Source organism: Salmo salar, chromosome 08 (genome assembly GCF_965601325.2).
Source record: "Salmo salar chromosome 08, fSalSal1, whole genome shotgun sequence".
NCBI lineage: Eukaryota > Metazoa > Chordata > Actinopteri > Salmoniformes > Salmonidae > Salmo > Salmo salar.
In genome coordinates, this window is record NC_138298.1 from 28,964,538 (window position 1) to 28,980,971 (window position 16,434).

General features: G+C 41.3%; 3 protein-coding genes across 3 annotated transcripts; all 3 read right to left on the reverse strand.

Annotated features, from left to right (window-relative positions):
• Positions 1 to 1,194: 1,194 nt before the first annotated feature.
• Positions 1,195 to 2,897, reverse strand: LOC123744291 (NAD(P)(+)--arginine ADP-ribosyltransferase 1-like). Its single transcript, XM_045723225.2, has 2 exons — positions 2,569 to 2,897; positions 1,195 to 2,271 (listed from the first exon to the last, which is right to left on the reverse strand). The coding sequence occupies exons 1-2, from the start codon at positions 2,659 to 2,661 to the stop codon at positions 1,501 to 1,503; spliced, it is 864 nt and encodes a 287-aa protein (XP_045579181.1). The 5' UTR covers positions 2,662 to 2,897; the 3' UTR covers positions 1,195 to 1,500.
• A 1,970-nt stretch (positions 2,898 to 4,867) lies between these two features.
• Positions 4,868 to 8,369, reverse strand: LOC106610413 (T-cell ecto-ADP-ribosyltransferase 1-like). The gene is made up of 2 exons (XM_014209780.3): positions 8,334 to 8,369; positions 4,868 to 5,614 (listed from the first exon to the last, which is right to left on the reverse strand). The coding sequence occupies exons 1-2, from the start codon at positions 8,367 to 8,369 to the stop codon at positions 4,868 to 4,870; spliced, it is 783 nt and encodes a 260-aa protein (XP_014065255.3).
• Positions 8,370 to 9,055: 686 nt separating this feature from the next.
• LOC106610450 (erythroblast NAD(P)(+)--arginine ADP-ribosyltransferase-like) lies at positions 9,056 to 10,018 on the reverse strand. Its single transcript, XM_014209829.3, has one exon. It carries the CDS (start codon positions 10,016 to 10,018, stop codon positions 9,218 to 9,220), a length of 801 nt encoding a protein of 266 aa, XP_014065304.2. The 3' UTR covers positions 9,056 to 9,217.
• Between the last annotated feature and the right edge of the window lie 6,416 nt (positions 10,019 to 16,434).

A 16,434-nucleotide genomic window follows, 5' to 3' on the forward strand; every position in this document is an offset into this window, starting at 1 on the left:
GTTCTCCAGGAGGAGGGTTCTCCACCTCTGGTGTAAAAGGATACAAAACATTAGTTCTCCAGGAGGGTTGTCCACCTCTGGTGTAAAAGGATACAAAACAGTAGTTCTCCAGGAGGAGGGTTGTCCACCTCTGGTGTAAAAGGATACAAAACAGTAGTTCTCAGGAGGAGGGTTCTCCACCTCTGGTGTAAAAGGATACTAAACAAACTTTCCTCTTCTTCACTTGGAGTTAGTGTGCTCTTTTTTACAGGTTTGCACTCTGGGAAGCAATGTAAACCCTGTCCCAGAGACACATATGGAATAGAACATACCTTTGCATGAACTTCTGGCGTCTTTAAGATGCTGTATCTGTCTACAAGGCAGTCACAGCCTCTCCTCAGTGCTTCTGAGAAATTACACTTATATAGAGAAGCCATCACAAAAAAACAGACACACACACACACACACACACACAGGCAGGAAACACCATATAGCTTCTGAGAATTGTTTGTTCATACTTCTTTCATACTGAGCTATGTGTGAACATGACTAACAGCAACACCACTGCTGATACTGAGAAAAGGTTTGTGTGTGTGCGTGCGTATTAGTACCGAAAGACCATTAAACCTCATCATAATCTTTCCCCTCTATTCAAGGACCAATAGCCAATATACCAATAATCAATCAATTGATTGATCGATCAGTCGATATATCAACCAATCAATGAATCAACTATCAGGGAATAAGCAAAACAGCAATAAGGCAAACATTGAGGCCCCAAGTATACATTTCGGAGCCAATCAAGGACGGCAGAGGCGGGGCACCACCTGCTATGAGAATCAGCTGGTGATGGGTGACATGCCTGTGGGCCAATCAGGGCGGGGCACTTTGTGAAGATGTGTATTACAGAATAAATCAGGTACCGCTTGTAGACTTCTTTCTCTGTTGGTCTCTCTCTACCCAGTTCTTATTGTTCTTTCTGATTTCCCTCTTATTGGAGACAAAATGTCTGGTGGGGGGGGGGGGGGGTGTAAAGCAAGACAGTACAGTAAATATTCCCCCCCACCAATTGGTAGTTTCCAGTATCACTTTATTGGACAATTCAACTTGTCATGTTATACTACATCTTAATCAGTGGTCCATGTAATGTTATAACTTCAGACTGTCTAAATGTAGTACAGTGAAAGTGAAAATTGAAAGGACGAGACATACTGCTGTCAAGCTCAACGATTTTCTTTATTCATGTTGAAACAAGCTGCAGAAGGCATAAGAGTGATTTAAAGTCTCCTATGGAGTTTGAAACACAGGCTAATACAAACATCTTAATAATCACTATTTCTGGTAGTCAGGATTAGGTTTTTATGTAACATCCACCAATGAACCAATTACCTTATTACAATAAAAGCTTTAGACACTGAAAACACATTGTTTGACTTCATTTACTATAAGAAGGATAAGCAGCCTGACTGTTTGATTTCAATTCTGTTTAGGGACAATGACTCAAGATCAAGAATCATTTTCTTAATTAATAGTTGGCTTCTTAAAAATTGTGCAATTCAGGTTACTCAGTGTGTTGATACTCTTTAGTTTGTACACAACATTGCACCAAAGGTTTCTATCATTTTCTTTCTTTAGCACGGCAGTAACTTTGAACACTTCATACGGTGGAATCAACACCTCCTTTTCATAATTCCCCATCTCTGGGTAGGACTTCAGGTCAGCGCCAAAACATGTCTTAATCTCGAAGCAGGACTCCTCTCCAAAATGTGTCAAGTTCTTTATGAAAGAGCTCGAGGCAAAGAGGCCAAATCTGATTACTTTGTTAACTTTACTGACAAACTCCATGTTGGTTCTTCGATATGTGGTGTGACAGGTCTTTTGGTTCCGTTTCAGGAGGCGGAGGGCATCAGTCAGCAGGAAATGAAGGGAGTGGAAGTGGAAGGAGGTTGTGTACTCTGTTCTTTTGGTTCTGACTGCTTGGTTGAACACTGGGTATATCTCAGATAACTCTGCTGTGTAAGCACAGATAGCCTTGATATGATCATGTGTAAGTTCTTTAGAATTATACTGAGAATTGTCTTCTTTGAATCGTTTCTCCACATTATTTGCACATCCTTCTGCCTTCATCCAGGCTTCTTTGAAGATCCTTACATTGCTGTTTTCATTCGGGAGATATTCCCCCTGCACCTTCTTGTACATTCTTTCAGTGCAGCGTTGGTACATGTCGTCAACAGAGTTAGGGACCATGTCTAAGGGTATGGGGGAATGGAGACCAGGCTGACGGAGATGAACCTTCATTGAATATGGTGTAAAAAAACGGGAAAAATTAATTTAAATTCTCTCTCTCGCAAATTCATTAATTCAAATTCAATATGATTTATTGGCATGAATAACAAGATCAAGGTTGCTAAGCAAAGTGACACACAATTATGAAAACAATAGTGACAACAATAAAATTAGTAGCTATAATACTATAAAAGTAGTAGCTATAATACTGTATATACTTATATATCAAATAAAACAAATACATATCTAATAGAGAAATGTAATACTGTTATGCCTCTCTCTCAAAATAATGTAGAATCTTACCATCTTGGAGTCCACACCCAAAGTCCAAGCCTGGAAGAAATACATCACAGCAAAGGTTTGGATCTTCTGTCTTGCCATGATGTCAAAATACATTGGTCCAATGTCAACTTGTAATGGAGATTAATTGTCTTTTAAGATACAGAATCAGCATTCAAGTGTTCAACTTTCAGGGTGCCTTGTTATACCAGTACACTTGTGGTTATGTTCACAGTCCCTCCTCTCTTGCTGAGAACAGGCACGTACCCCTAAAACCACAAACCCCTTAGCTCAGTACACACACACACACACACACACACACACACAGGTAGCCTAGCGATTTAAGAGTGTTCGGACAGTAATAGAAAGGTTGCTGGTATGAATCCCCCAGCCGGGAAGTTGGAAAAATCTGCGATTCTCTCCGGGTGCTGATGACGCTGATTAAGGTAGCCCCCTGCACCTCTCTCATTCAGAAGGGTTTGGTTAAGTGTGGAAGATGCATTCGATTGTGCAAATGACTAGGTATCCCCTTTCCCTTCACCTAATCACCCATATACAGTGTGGTGCCTAGTTGGGAAAAATCCTGCAGTACCTGCGGCATTCCAGGAACAGGGTTGCCACCCCTGGCCTAGTTTAAGCTTGGTCTGCCAATCATTCCTTTATCTGGTTGAGTTAAATATTGCCCTCTTCTGCCCAGAATGCACCGCATCAAGTCTGAAGTCCTCTGGGTACATTAGTGTGTGTTTTGGTTTTCAGTAGTCTCTCCGGCCAGTGTCCAGGGTATGATTTAGAAGCTTTCCAATATTCTAATAATGCTGGTTATGGTTGTTAGCTTTACTATGTTATGACTGAGATGTGAGAGACCTGGTAGGTTGACAGGGATCCATTCCTTTGTTATGACTGAGATGTTAGAGACCTGGTAGGTTGATAGAGTTCCATCACATTGCATTCATATGGTGAGGTCTTTCAGATCTGGGGTGGTAACAAAGAAAAAGTGACAAGGAAAGGATACATAGAAAGGAATGGAGCAGATTGGCACGTGGCCTTACTGTTTGGTAACATAGCTGCTGACTGTGCAGTTTATGGTGGAGTCCAGCCACTGTATAGATACTGTAGCACCTAATGCAGCAGACATATCTGTAGAGGGATGTGAGTTTACACAAATCAATTATTTTTTATTATCTATTAAGGAGGACACATTCTAACACACCTACACACGCGCACACACGCACGCTCACAGGCAGGAAACACCACAAGGCTTCTGAGAATTGTTTTGTTCACACTTTCAAACTGAGCTATGTGTGAACATGACTAACAACTGTAAAGCCACTGCTGATACTGAGAAAAGGGTTTGTGTGTGTGTGCTTGTGTGTTTGTGTGAATGCATAACAGTACAGAAAGTTCCTTAAAGCTCATCATCCTTCTCCTCTAATCAGGGACTGATTCAGGCCTGGAATACTGATTGCCAACATACCACTAATCAATCCTTTGACTGTTCGATCTGTCGATCAATCAACCTACCAATTAATAAATGAATCAACTATCAAGGAATAATGAAAACAGCACTAGGTCAAAACTTTGGAACCAATCAAGGACGTCAGGGGAGGGACCCCACCTCCTGTGAGAATTAGCTGGTGATACCAGTGGGTCAATCGGGGCAGGGTTTTTTGTGAAGTTGAAATAAGTGTATTACCGGATCAACCAGGTACCGCTTGTTGACTTCTTTCTCTGTTGGTCTCTACCCAGTTCTTATTGTCCTTTCTGATTTCCCTCTTACTGGAGACAAAATGTCTGGTGGGGGGGGGGGGGAAGAGTATTTTGATTGATTTGATCATTTGTTGTAAACCATTGTTTGATGTTGCTGCGCAAATGAAGAAATTACAGTTAATATTCCACCCACCAGTTGGTAGTTTCCAGTATCACTTTATTGGACAATTCAACTTGTGTCATGTTATATTACATCTTAATCAGTGGCCCATGTAATGTTATAACTTCAGACTGTCTAAATGTAGTACAGTGAAAGTGAAAACTAAAAGGATGAGACATACTGCAGTCAAGCTCAATGATGTTCTTTATTCATTTTGCCACAAGCTGCAGAAGGCATATACGTGTTTTAAAGTCTCCTATGGAGTCTGATACACAGGTTAGTTCAAACGTCTTAATAATCACTATTTCAGATAGTCATGATGAGGTTTTTATGTAATATCCACCAATAAATTAATTTACTTTAATTTACTTTAAGAAGGATAAGCAGCGTAGCTGTTAGGTCAATGTTAGGTCAACCCTCTTTAGGGACAATGACTCAAGATCAAGATTGATTTTCTTAATTAATAGTTGGCTTGGTAAAAATGTTACAATTCACGTTACTCAGTGTGTTGATACTCTTTAGTTTGTACACAACATCACACCAAAGGTTTTCATCATTTTCTTTCTTCAGCACGGCAGTAGCTTTGAACACTTCATACGGTGGAATCAACACCTCCTTTTCATAATTCCCCATCTCTGGGTAGGACTTCAGGTCAGTGCCAAAACATGTCTTTAACTCAAAGCAGGAGTTCTCTCCAAAATGTGTCAAATTCTTTAGGAAAGAGCTGGAGGCAAAGAGGCCAAATCTGATTTCCTTGTTCACTTCACCTGCAAACTCCATGTTGGTTCTCCGGTATGTGGTGTGACAGCCCTGTTGGTTTTCTTTCAGGAGGCGGAGAGCATCAGTCAGCAGGAAATGCAGGGAGTGGAACTGGAAGGAGGTTGTGTACTCTGTTCTATTGGTCCGGACTGCTTGGTTGAACGCTGGGTATATCTTAGGTTGACCTCCTGTGTAAGCACAGATAGCCTTGATATGATTGTGACTAAGTTTGTCTAGTTTTTGGTTCACTGAATAATTTTTTGAGGCACATTTTTCTGCTTTCGTCCAGGCTTGTTCAAAGAACCCTCCTGCATTGGTTTCATTTCGAAGATATTCCTTCACCTTTTTGCCCATTTTTTCAATGCAGCCTTTATACATGTCAACAGAGTCAGGGACCATGTCTAAGGGTATGGGGGAATTGAGACCAGGCTGACGGGGATGAACCTTCAAAGAAAATGGAGGGGAATAACAGGCAATAACTGTAAAAACAGAGGAATATTTTGTAAATATTTAAATGATCATTCTCTCTCTTCCCTCTTTCTAAAATTCATTAATTCAAATTCAATATGTTTTAATGGCATGAATAACGAGGTCAATATTGCCAAAGCAAAGTGATACACACAATTATAAACAACAGTGACAACAATAAAAGTAGTAGCTATAATACTAATACTATAATAATATACACGGTACCAGTCAAATGTTTGGACACACCTACTCATTCAAGGTTTTTTCTTTATTTTTACTATTTTCTACATTGTAGAATAATAGTGAAGACATCAAAACTATGAAATAACACATATGGAATGATGTAGTAACCAAAAAAAGTGATAAACAAATGAAAGTATATTTTATATTTGAGATTTTTCAAACTTTGCCTTGATGACAGCTTTATACACTCTTTTGGCATTCTCTCAACCAGCTTTATGAGGTAGTCATCTGGAATGCATTGTTGTGTTCATTTCATGTTTATTAATTCTGTGTTCCCGGTCCAAAATGACCGCCCCATTATAGTTGATTATAAATCCATAATAATCCATATATTATCACCTATTATTGTGTCAGATCTTTTTATCAACTTAAGTTCTTGTGAACATTACAAGTTTTGAACTTCTATTTGTTATTTATGGCCTGTCGGCCTCATTGACCTGAACTCATACAACTTGTTTTAGAGGAAAAAAAGCATAATGTATGGATTATTATGACTATAACAAATACTCAGATGAAACACATTGTGCTATTTATCACAGACTACTTTTTGTCAAAGTTTAACAAGGACTCTCTCCTCCTCACCAGTCATGATCAAAGATATGATCAAGAGCCTCACATACAGTACATCGTTTGGTCATTGTGCTGCCACAAAAAGAATTGTGAGCAAGGCCTCAAAAAAGCTTTATATACCAGAGCTGTGAGAAAAGTTCTATATATTATTGATACAATGTTGCGATTGTTTGTGAGAATGCCAACAGGTGTGGTTCCCGTGGGGGAAAGATTCCCATGGGGGTTGCCGTGGAAGCCAAGAAGGGGAGTGAGGTGCTCAAACACACATGCGTGTGGGGTTCTGGGAGAGGAAGTGTGTCCATCTGATGAATGGACGTGAACTCTATTTTATACACTAATTGTAGTCGCACCCATTCATTTCCAATGATCAGTCATTTTTGACCGGGAACACCACAGGTGTAAAAAAGTAAAATAAAACGCACAAAATGTAATGAAAATCATCAAAATGTATTTTTTTTGTTCAGATGCCCTGTGTGGACAAAGTCATGGAACCTTATGACAATCAGATTAAATGAACAAAATTTTTCAGAGAGAAAACTTGTAAATCGGTCCAATTCGACCGGAACACAGCAGGAGCGTTAACAGGCGTGCCTTGTTTAAAGTTAATTTGTGGAATTTCTTTCCTTAATGTGTTTGAGCCAATCAGTTGTGTTGTGACAACGTTTGGGTGATATACAGAAGATAGCCCTATTTGGTAAAAGTCCAAGTCCATATTATGGCAAGAACAGCTCAAATAAGCAAAGAGAAATGACAGTCCATCATTACTTTAAGACATGAAGGTCAGTCAATCCGTAAAATTTCAAGTGCAGTCGCATAAACCATCAACTGGCTCTCATGTGGACCGCAACAGGAAAGGAAGACCCAGAGTTACTTCTGCTGCCTGCTGCAGAGGATAAATTCATTAGAGTTACCATCCTCAGAAATTGCAGCCAAATAAATGAGTTCAGACACATCTCAACATCAACTGTTCAGAGGAGACTGCGTGAACCAGGCCTTCATGGTTGAATTGGTTGAAAGGGATCCATTCCTTTGTTATGACTGAGATGTTAGAGACCTGGTAGGTTGACAGGGTTCCATTCCTTTGTTATGACTGAGATGTGAGAGACCTGGTAGGTTGACAGGGTTCCATTCCTTTGTTATGACTGAGATGTGAGAGACCTGGTAGGTTGACAGGGTTCCATTCCTTTGTTATGACTGAGATGTGAGAGACCTGGTAGGTTGACAGGGTTCCATTCCTTTGTTATGACTGAGATGTGAGAGACCTGGTAGATTGACAGGGTTCCATTCCTTTGTTATGACTGAGATGTGAGAGACCTGGTAGGTTGACAGGGTTCCATTCCTTTGTTATGACTGAGATGTGAGAGACCTGGTAGGTTGACAGGGTTCCATTCCTTTGTTATGACTGAGATGTGAGAGACCTGGTAGGTTGATGGAGTTCCATCATATTGTGATCATATGGTGAGGTCTTTCAGATCTGTGGTGGAGACAAGGAAAGGAAGGGATCTGGCCTTAGTGTTTGGAAACATTGCTGCTGAATGTGTGAAGTTTATGTTGGAGTCCAGCCAATGTATTGATGGAATAGAGATCAATATATGTCACATTCTAACACACACACTCACACAGCCATAACACCAGCAACACCACTGCTGATACTGAGAAAAGGTGTGTGGGTGGGTGCGTGTGTGTGTGAATGCGTAACAGTACAGAAAGACCCTTCAACATCATCATCATCCTTCCCCTCTAATCAGGGGATGATTGAGGCCTGGAATTCTAATAGCCAATATACCACTTTAATCTATCAACTGATTGATCGATCAGTCGATCAATCAACCAATCAATTAATCAACCTTTAGGGAATAAGGAAAACAGCACTATGGCAAACCTTGAGGCCCCTGGTATAAACTTCAGAGCCAATCATGGATTGCAGGGGTGTGGCCCCACCTGCTATGAGAATCAGCTGGTGATGTGTGACATGACTTTTGGCCAATCAGGGCGCGGCACTTTGTGAAGAGACGTCCAGAATTGACTTAATTGAAGTTAGTGTATTACCGGATAAACCAGGTACCGCTTGTAGACTTCTTTCTCTGTTGCACTCTTTCTGTGTCTCTCTTTGTGTCTCTCTCTGTGTCTCTGTCTTTCTCCCTCCTTCTACCCAATTCTTATTGTCCTTTCTGATTTCCCCCTTATTGGAGACAAAATGTCCAGGGGGGAGTATGTTGTAATATTTACTCTTTTGTTGTAATTGTTGTAACCCAATGTTTGCTGTTGCTCCACAAATAAAGAAATTACAGTAAATATTCCCCCCACCAATTGGTAGTTTCCAGTATGACTTTATTGGACAATTCAACTTGTGTCATGTTATACTACATCTTAATCAGTGGCCCATGTAATGTTATAACTTCATACTGTCTAAATGTAGTACAGTGAAAGTGAAAACTAAAAGGACGAGACATACAGTAGTCAAGATCAATGATTTTCTTTATTCATGTTGAAACAAGCTGCAGAAAGCATACACGTGTTTTAAAGTCTCCTATGGAGTCTGATACACAGGTTAATACAAACATCTTAATAATCACTATTTCAGTTAGTCAGGATGAGGTTTGTATGTAACATTCACCAATGAACCAATTACCTTATTACAATAAAAGCTTTAGACACTGACAACACATTGTTTGGCTTTAAGAGGATAAGCAGCCTCGATGTTTGTCCCTAAAGATAATTTAATCAATGACTCAAGATCAAGAGATTTTCTTAGTTAATAATTGTTTACTTAAAAAGTTTGCAATTCAGGTTACTCCTGGGCTTAGTGATACTTTTAAGTGTGTACACAACATCACACCAAAGGTTTTTATAATTTTCTTTCTTCAGCACAGCAGTAACTCTGAACACTTCATATGGTGGAATCAACACCTCCTTTTCATGATTCCCTAGTTTGGGGAAGGACTTCAGGTAAGCGCCAAAACATGTCTTTATCTCAAAGCAAGACTTGTCGCCAAATCTTTTACTAATTCCCTTGTCGAGAGAGCTGGAGGCAAAGAAGCCGAATCTGATTACTTTGTTAACTTTACCGACAAACTCCATGTTGCTTCTTCGATATGTGGTGTGACAGGTCTTTTGGTTCAGTTTCAGGAGGCGAATGGCGTCAGTCAGGAGGAAATGAAGGGAGTGGAAGTGGAAGGAGGTGGTGTACTCTGTTCTATTGGTCCGGACTGCTTGGTTGAACACTGGGTATATCTCAGGTACCTCTGCTGTGTAAGCACAGATAGCCTTGATATGATCATGTGTAAGTTCTTCAGGATTGTACTTGGACTTGTCCTTTTGGAATCGTTTCTTCACTTTCTCAATAGTTGCACATCCTTCTGCCTTCATCCAGGATTGTTTGAAGATCCCTTCGGTGGAGTTTTCATTTGGAAGGTATTCCTCCTGCACCTTCTTGTACATTTTTTCAGTGCAGTGTTTGTACTTGTCGTCAACAGAGTTAGGGACCATGTCTAAGGGTACAGGGAAATTGAGACCAGGCTGACGGAGATTAACCTTCAGAGAATATGGATGGGAAAAAAATATCATTTATTTAATTGAATTTAAATTCTCTCTCTCTCTCTCTCTCTCTCTCGTTGTTGATTTATTTCCTGTCTTTTTCATGTGCAGTCTAAATAGTGTAGTGTCTTACCATCTTGGAGTCCACACCCAAAGTCCAAGCCTGGACTAAATACATCAGAGTAAAGGTTAGGATCTTCTGTCTTGCCATGATGTCAAAATGTATTGGTCCAATAGCAACTTGTAATGGAGATTAGTTGTCTTTTACGGTACAGAATCAGCATTCAAGTGTTCAACTTTCAGGGGGCCTTGTTATACCAGTACACTTGTGGTTATGTTCACAGTCCCTCCTCTCTTGCTGAGAACAGACACCTACAGACACAAGTACCCCTCAAACCACAACCCCCTTAACACAGTACACACACACTTTTTCTCAGTATCAGCAGTGGTGTTGCTGATGTTAGTCATGTTCACACAAAGCTCCCCGGGTGCCGATAACGTTGATTAAGGTAGCCCCCTGCACCTCTCTCATTCAGAAGGGTTGGTTTAAATGTGGAATACACATTTCGTTTGAATGCATTCAGTTGTGCAACTAACTAGGTATTACCTTTCCCTTCACATACTCACTCATATACTGCACAGTGTGGTGCCAGGTTGGGACAAAATCATGCAGTACCTGCTGCACTCAAGAAATAGGGTTGCTTACCCCTGGCCTAGACTAAGCTTTGTCTGTCAATCATTCAATCATTCCGACTCGTTTATGCTCGAGTCCAGCAACTGTACTGATGGCACCTAATCCAGCAGACATATCTGTAGAGGGATGTGAGTTTGCACAGATCAGTAGAGGTCACATTATAACACACTCACACACAAACACACAAACACACACACACACACACACACACACACACACACACACACACACACACAGGCAGGAAACACCACACGGCTTCTGAGAATTTTGTTCACACTTCTTTCATACTGATCTATGTGTGAACATGGCTAACAACAGCAACACCACTGCTGATACTGTGTGCATTTGTGCGTGTGTATGAACGTGTGTATGTGTGTGCATGCGTATGCGTGTTTGTGGGCGCGTGTGTGCGTGTGTGTGTGTGTGTGTGTGTGTGTGTGTGTGTGTGTGTGTGTGTGTGTGTGTGTGTGTGTGTGTGTGTGTGTGTGTGTGTGTGTGTGTGTGTGTGTGTGCTTGCATGCGTAACAGTACAGCAAGACCCTTAAACCTCATCATCATCCCTCTACTCTAATCAGGGACTGATTCAGGCCTGGCATACTAATCGCCAATATACCACAAATCAACCAATCAATCAATCAACAATCAGGGAATAAGGAAAACAGCACTACGGCAAACCCTGAGGCCCCTGGTATAAACTTCGGAGCCAAACAAGGATGGCAGAGGCGGAGCACCACCTGCTATGAGAATCAGCTGCTGATGGGTGACATACCTGTGGACCAATCAGGGAGGGGCACTTTGTGAAGAGATGTCCAGAATGTACTTAATTGAAGTTAGTGTATTACCTAATAAACCAGGTACCGCTTGTAGACTCTCACTCACTCACTCACTCGCTCTCTCACTCGCTCTCACTCACTCTCACTCGCTCTCTCACTCACTCATTCTCTCACTCACTCTCTCACTCGCTCTCTCACTCACTCTCTCTCTCTCTCGCTCTCTCTCTCTCGCTCTCACTCTCTCTCTTTCTGTCTTTACCAACCTACCTCTACCTAGTTTTTATTGTTCTTTATGATTTCCCTCTTTTTGGAGACTAAATGCAAAATGAGAGTATGTTGTAATATTTAGTCATTTGTTGTAATTGTTGTAAAACATTGTTTGCTGTTAATCCACAAAGAAATAAATTACAGTTAATATTCCCCCCAGCAGTTGATAGTTTCCAGTATCAGTTTATTGGACAATTAAACTTGAGTCATGTTATACTACATCTTAATCAGTGGCCCATGTAATTTTATAACTTCAGACTGTCTAAATGTAGTACAGTGAAAGTGAAAACTAAAAGGATGAGACATACTGCAGTCAAGCTCAATGATTTTCTTTATTCATGTTGAAAGAAGCTGCAGAAAGCATATACGTGTTTTAAAGTCTCCTATGGAGTCTGATACACAGGTTAATACAAACATCTTAATAATCACTATTTCTGGTAGTCAGGATGAGGTTTGTATGTAACATTCACCAATGAACCAATTACATTATTACAATGAAAGCTTTAGACACTGAAAACACATTGTTTGGCTTCATTTACTTTAAGATGGATAAGCAGCCTGACTGTTTGATTTAACTTTGAACACTTCATACGGTGGAATCAACACCTCCTTTTCACGATTCCCCATTTTGGGGTAGGACTTCAGGTCAGCGCCAAAACATGTCTTCATCTCAAAGCAAAGACTTACATTGCTGTTTTCATTTGGAAGATATTCCTCCTGCACCTTCTTGTAAATGTTTTCAGTGCAGCGTTGGTACTTGTCGTCAACAGAGTTAGGGACCATGTCTAAGGGTACAGGGGAATTGAGACCAGGCTGTCGGAGATGAACCTTCAGAGAATATGGTAGAAAAGGCAAAATGTGTAAAAACAGAGGACCATTTTGTATATATTTAAATGCATGTAAATGCTCTCTCTCTCTCTCTCTCTCTCTCTCTCTCTAGCTCTCTCTCTCAAATGTATTCATTCAAATTCAATATGCTTTAATGGCATGTATAACAAGATCAAGGTTGCTAAGCAAAGTGATACACACAATTATGAAAACAATAGTGACAACAAAAGAAGTAGCTATAATACTGTTTCTATCTATCTATCTATCTATCTATCTATCTATCTATCTATCTATCTATCTATCTATCTATCTATCTATCTATCTATCTATCTATCTATCTATCTATCTATCTATCTATCTATCTATCTATCTATCTATCTATCTGTCTATCTGTCTGTCTGTCTGTCTGTCTGTCTGTCTGTCTGTCTGTCTGTCTGTCTGTCTGTCTGTCTGTCTGTCTGTCTGTCTGTCTGTCTGTCTGTCTGTCTGTCTGTCTGTCTGTCTGTCTGTCTGTCTGTCTGTCTGTCTGTCTGTCTGTCTGTCTGTCTGTCTGTCTGTCTGTCTGTCTGTCTGTCTGTCTGTCTGTCTGTCTGTCTGTCTGTCTGTCTGTCTGTCTGTCTGTCTGTCTGTCTGTCTGTCTGTCTGTCTGTCTGTCTGTCTGTCTGTCTGTCTGTCTGTCTGTCTGTCTGTCTGTCTGTCTGTCTGTCTGTCTGTCTGTCTGTCTGTCTGTCTGTCTGTCTGTCTGTCTGTCTGTCTGTCTGTCTGTCTGTCTGTCTGTCTGTCTGTCTGTCTGTCTGTCTGTCTGTCTGTCTGTCTGTCTGTCTGTCTGTCTGTCTGTCTGTCTGTCTGTCTGTCTGTCTGTCTGTCTGTCTGTCTGTCTGTCTGTCTGTCTGTCTGTCTGTCTGTCTGTCTGTCTGTCTGTCTGTCTGTCTGTCTGTCTGTCTGTCTGTCTGTCTGTCTGTCTGTCTGTCTGTCTGTCTGTCTGTCTGTCTGTCTGTCTGTCTGTCTGTCTGTCTGTCTGTCTGTCTGTCTGTCTGTCTGTCTGTCTGTCTGTCTGTCTGTCTGTCTGTCTGTCTTCCCTCAATAGTGCAGTATCTTGGAGATCACACCCAAGCCTGGAAGAAATACTACACAGTAAAGGCTAATGTCCAATGTCAATTTGTAATGGAGATTAATTGTCTTTTAAGATACAGAATCAGCATTCAAGTGTTCAACTTTCTGGGGGCCATGTGGTTATTTTCACAGTCCCGCCTCTCTTGCTGAGAACAGGCACAAGTACCCCTCAAACCACAAACCCCTTACCTCAGTACACACACACACACACACACACACACACACACCACACACACACACACACACACACACACACAGGCAAGGTGGAAAAATCTGCCGTTCTGCCCTTGTGCAAGGCAGTTAACCCCCAACAACCAATGCCCCCTGACGTTGATTAAGGTAGCCCCATGCACCTCTCTCATTCAGAAGGGTTGGGTTAAATGTGTAAGACACATTTTGTTTGAATGCATTCAGTTGTGCAACTGACTAGGTATCCCCTTCACATAATCAAACACATGCAATGTGGTGCCTAGTTGGGACAAAATCCTGCGGCACTCCAGCAACAAGGTCGCCTACCCCTGGCCTAGTTAAAGGGTTGTCTGCCAATCATTCCTTTAGCTGGTTGAGTTAAATGCCGTCCTCTTCAGGCTGCTGTGAGGAATGCACCTTTTCAAGACACTGGGTATATTAGTGTGTGTTTGGTTTTCAGTGGTCTCTCACCAGTTCCCAGGGTATGATTTAGACAGTATCCCAATATTCTAGTACTGCTGGTTATGGTTGTTACCTTTCCTTTGTTATGACTGAGATGTTAGAGACCTGGTAGGTTGACAGGGTTCCATTCCTTTGTTATGACTGAGATGTGAGAGACCTGGTAGGTTGACAGGGTTCCATTCCTTTGTTATGACTGAGATGTTAGAGACCTGGTAGGTTGACAGTGTTCCATTCCTTTGTTATGACTGAGATGTGAGAGACCTGGTAGGTTGACAGAGTTCCATCATATTGTGATCATATGGTGAGGTCTTTCAGATCTGTGATAGGAGATAAGGAAATGGGACAAGGAAAAGAAGGAAGCATATTGAGACTATAGGGATGTGGCCTTAGTGTTTGGGAACATATTTCATGGGCCAATGACTCTGTAATTTATGCTGGAGTCCAGCCACTGACTGTATAGTTGATGGTGGAGTCCAGCCACTGACTGTGTAGATGATGGTGGAGTCCAGCCACTGACTGTGTAGTTGATGGTGGAGTCCAGCCACTGACTGTATAGTTGATGGTGGAGTCCAGCCACTGTATAGGTAGAACCTAATCCAACAGTTATATCTGAAGACGGATGTGTGTTCACACAGATTAATACAGGTCCCATTCTAATGCACGCAGGCACACGCACGCACGCAGGCACACGCACGCACACACACACACACACACACACACACACACACACACACACACACACACACACACACACATACTGGACACACTCCATAAGACACAAATAAGTCACATGATTAACAGTGTTTGTTCAGGAGAATGTTGCCATTGATAAAGATTAATGGATTGCCGTTCAGAATGTCAACACTCGTTATTTATGATGTGTTTGGATAAAATGGTGCCATTGTTGTACTTCTCACCTGTGTCACTAAAGTTACAATAACTGAGGTTGTGTTATAAACTGGGTGGTTCCAGCCCTGAATGCTGATTGGCTGACAGCTGTGGTATATCAGACTGTATACCACGGGTATGACAAAATATGTATTTTTACTGCTCTAATTATGTTGGTAACCAGTTTATAATAGCAATAAGGCACCTCAGGGGTTTGTGATGTATGGCCAATATACCAATATTAAGGGCTGTATGCAGACACTCCGCGTTGAGTCGTGCTTAAGAACAGGCCTTAGCCGGGGTATATTGGCCATATACCACACCCCCTTGGACCTTATTGATTAATTATACCACGTCATACAGTATTGCTAGTGCTCCAAAATCTAGCAAAGGTGAAACACATTGACAGTGCTTCCTGGGTTAAGAACTGAGGTCATGTTTCTCTTAGCTGATAACATGTGTCCCTAGCAATGTAAGGGTGGTGGGTTCGATTCCCACTGAAGTCACATATCCTATACTAAAGATGTACTATAAATCATTTAGGATTAAAGGAGTTGCTAAATAGTTGCTGAAAAATAAACACAACATTTTACTGAGTTATAGTTCATATAAGGAAATCAGTCAATTTAAATAAATTCATTAGGCCCTAATCTATGGATTTCACATGACTGGGAATACAGATACAGTATGCATCTTTTGGTCATAGATACCTTAAAAAAAGGTAGGGGCGTGGATCAGAATAACATTCAGTATCTCCTTCACATAGAGTTGATCAGGCTGTTGATTGTGGCCTGTGGGAATGTTGTCCCAATCCTCTTCAATGGCTGTGGGAATGTTGTCCTAATCCTCTTCAATGGCTTGTGAAGGTGGTGGATATTGTCTGGAACTACACGCTGTCGTACACGTCGATCCAGAGCATCCCAAACATGCTCAATGGGTGACATGTCTGGTGAGTATGCAAGCCATGGAAGAAATGGGACATTTTCAGCTTCGTGGAAATGTGTACAGATCCCTGCGACATGGGGCCGTGCATTATCATGCTGAAACATGAGGTGATGGCGGCGGATGAAAGGCACAGCAATGGGCCTTAGGATCTCACCACGGTATCTCTGTGCATTCTTATTGCCATTGATAAAATGCAATTGTGTTCGTTGTCCATAGCTTATGCCTGTCCCCATAACCCCACCGCCACCATGGGGCAGTCTGTTCACAACGTTGACATCAGCAAACCG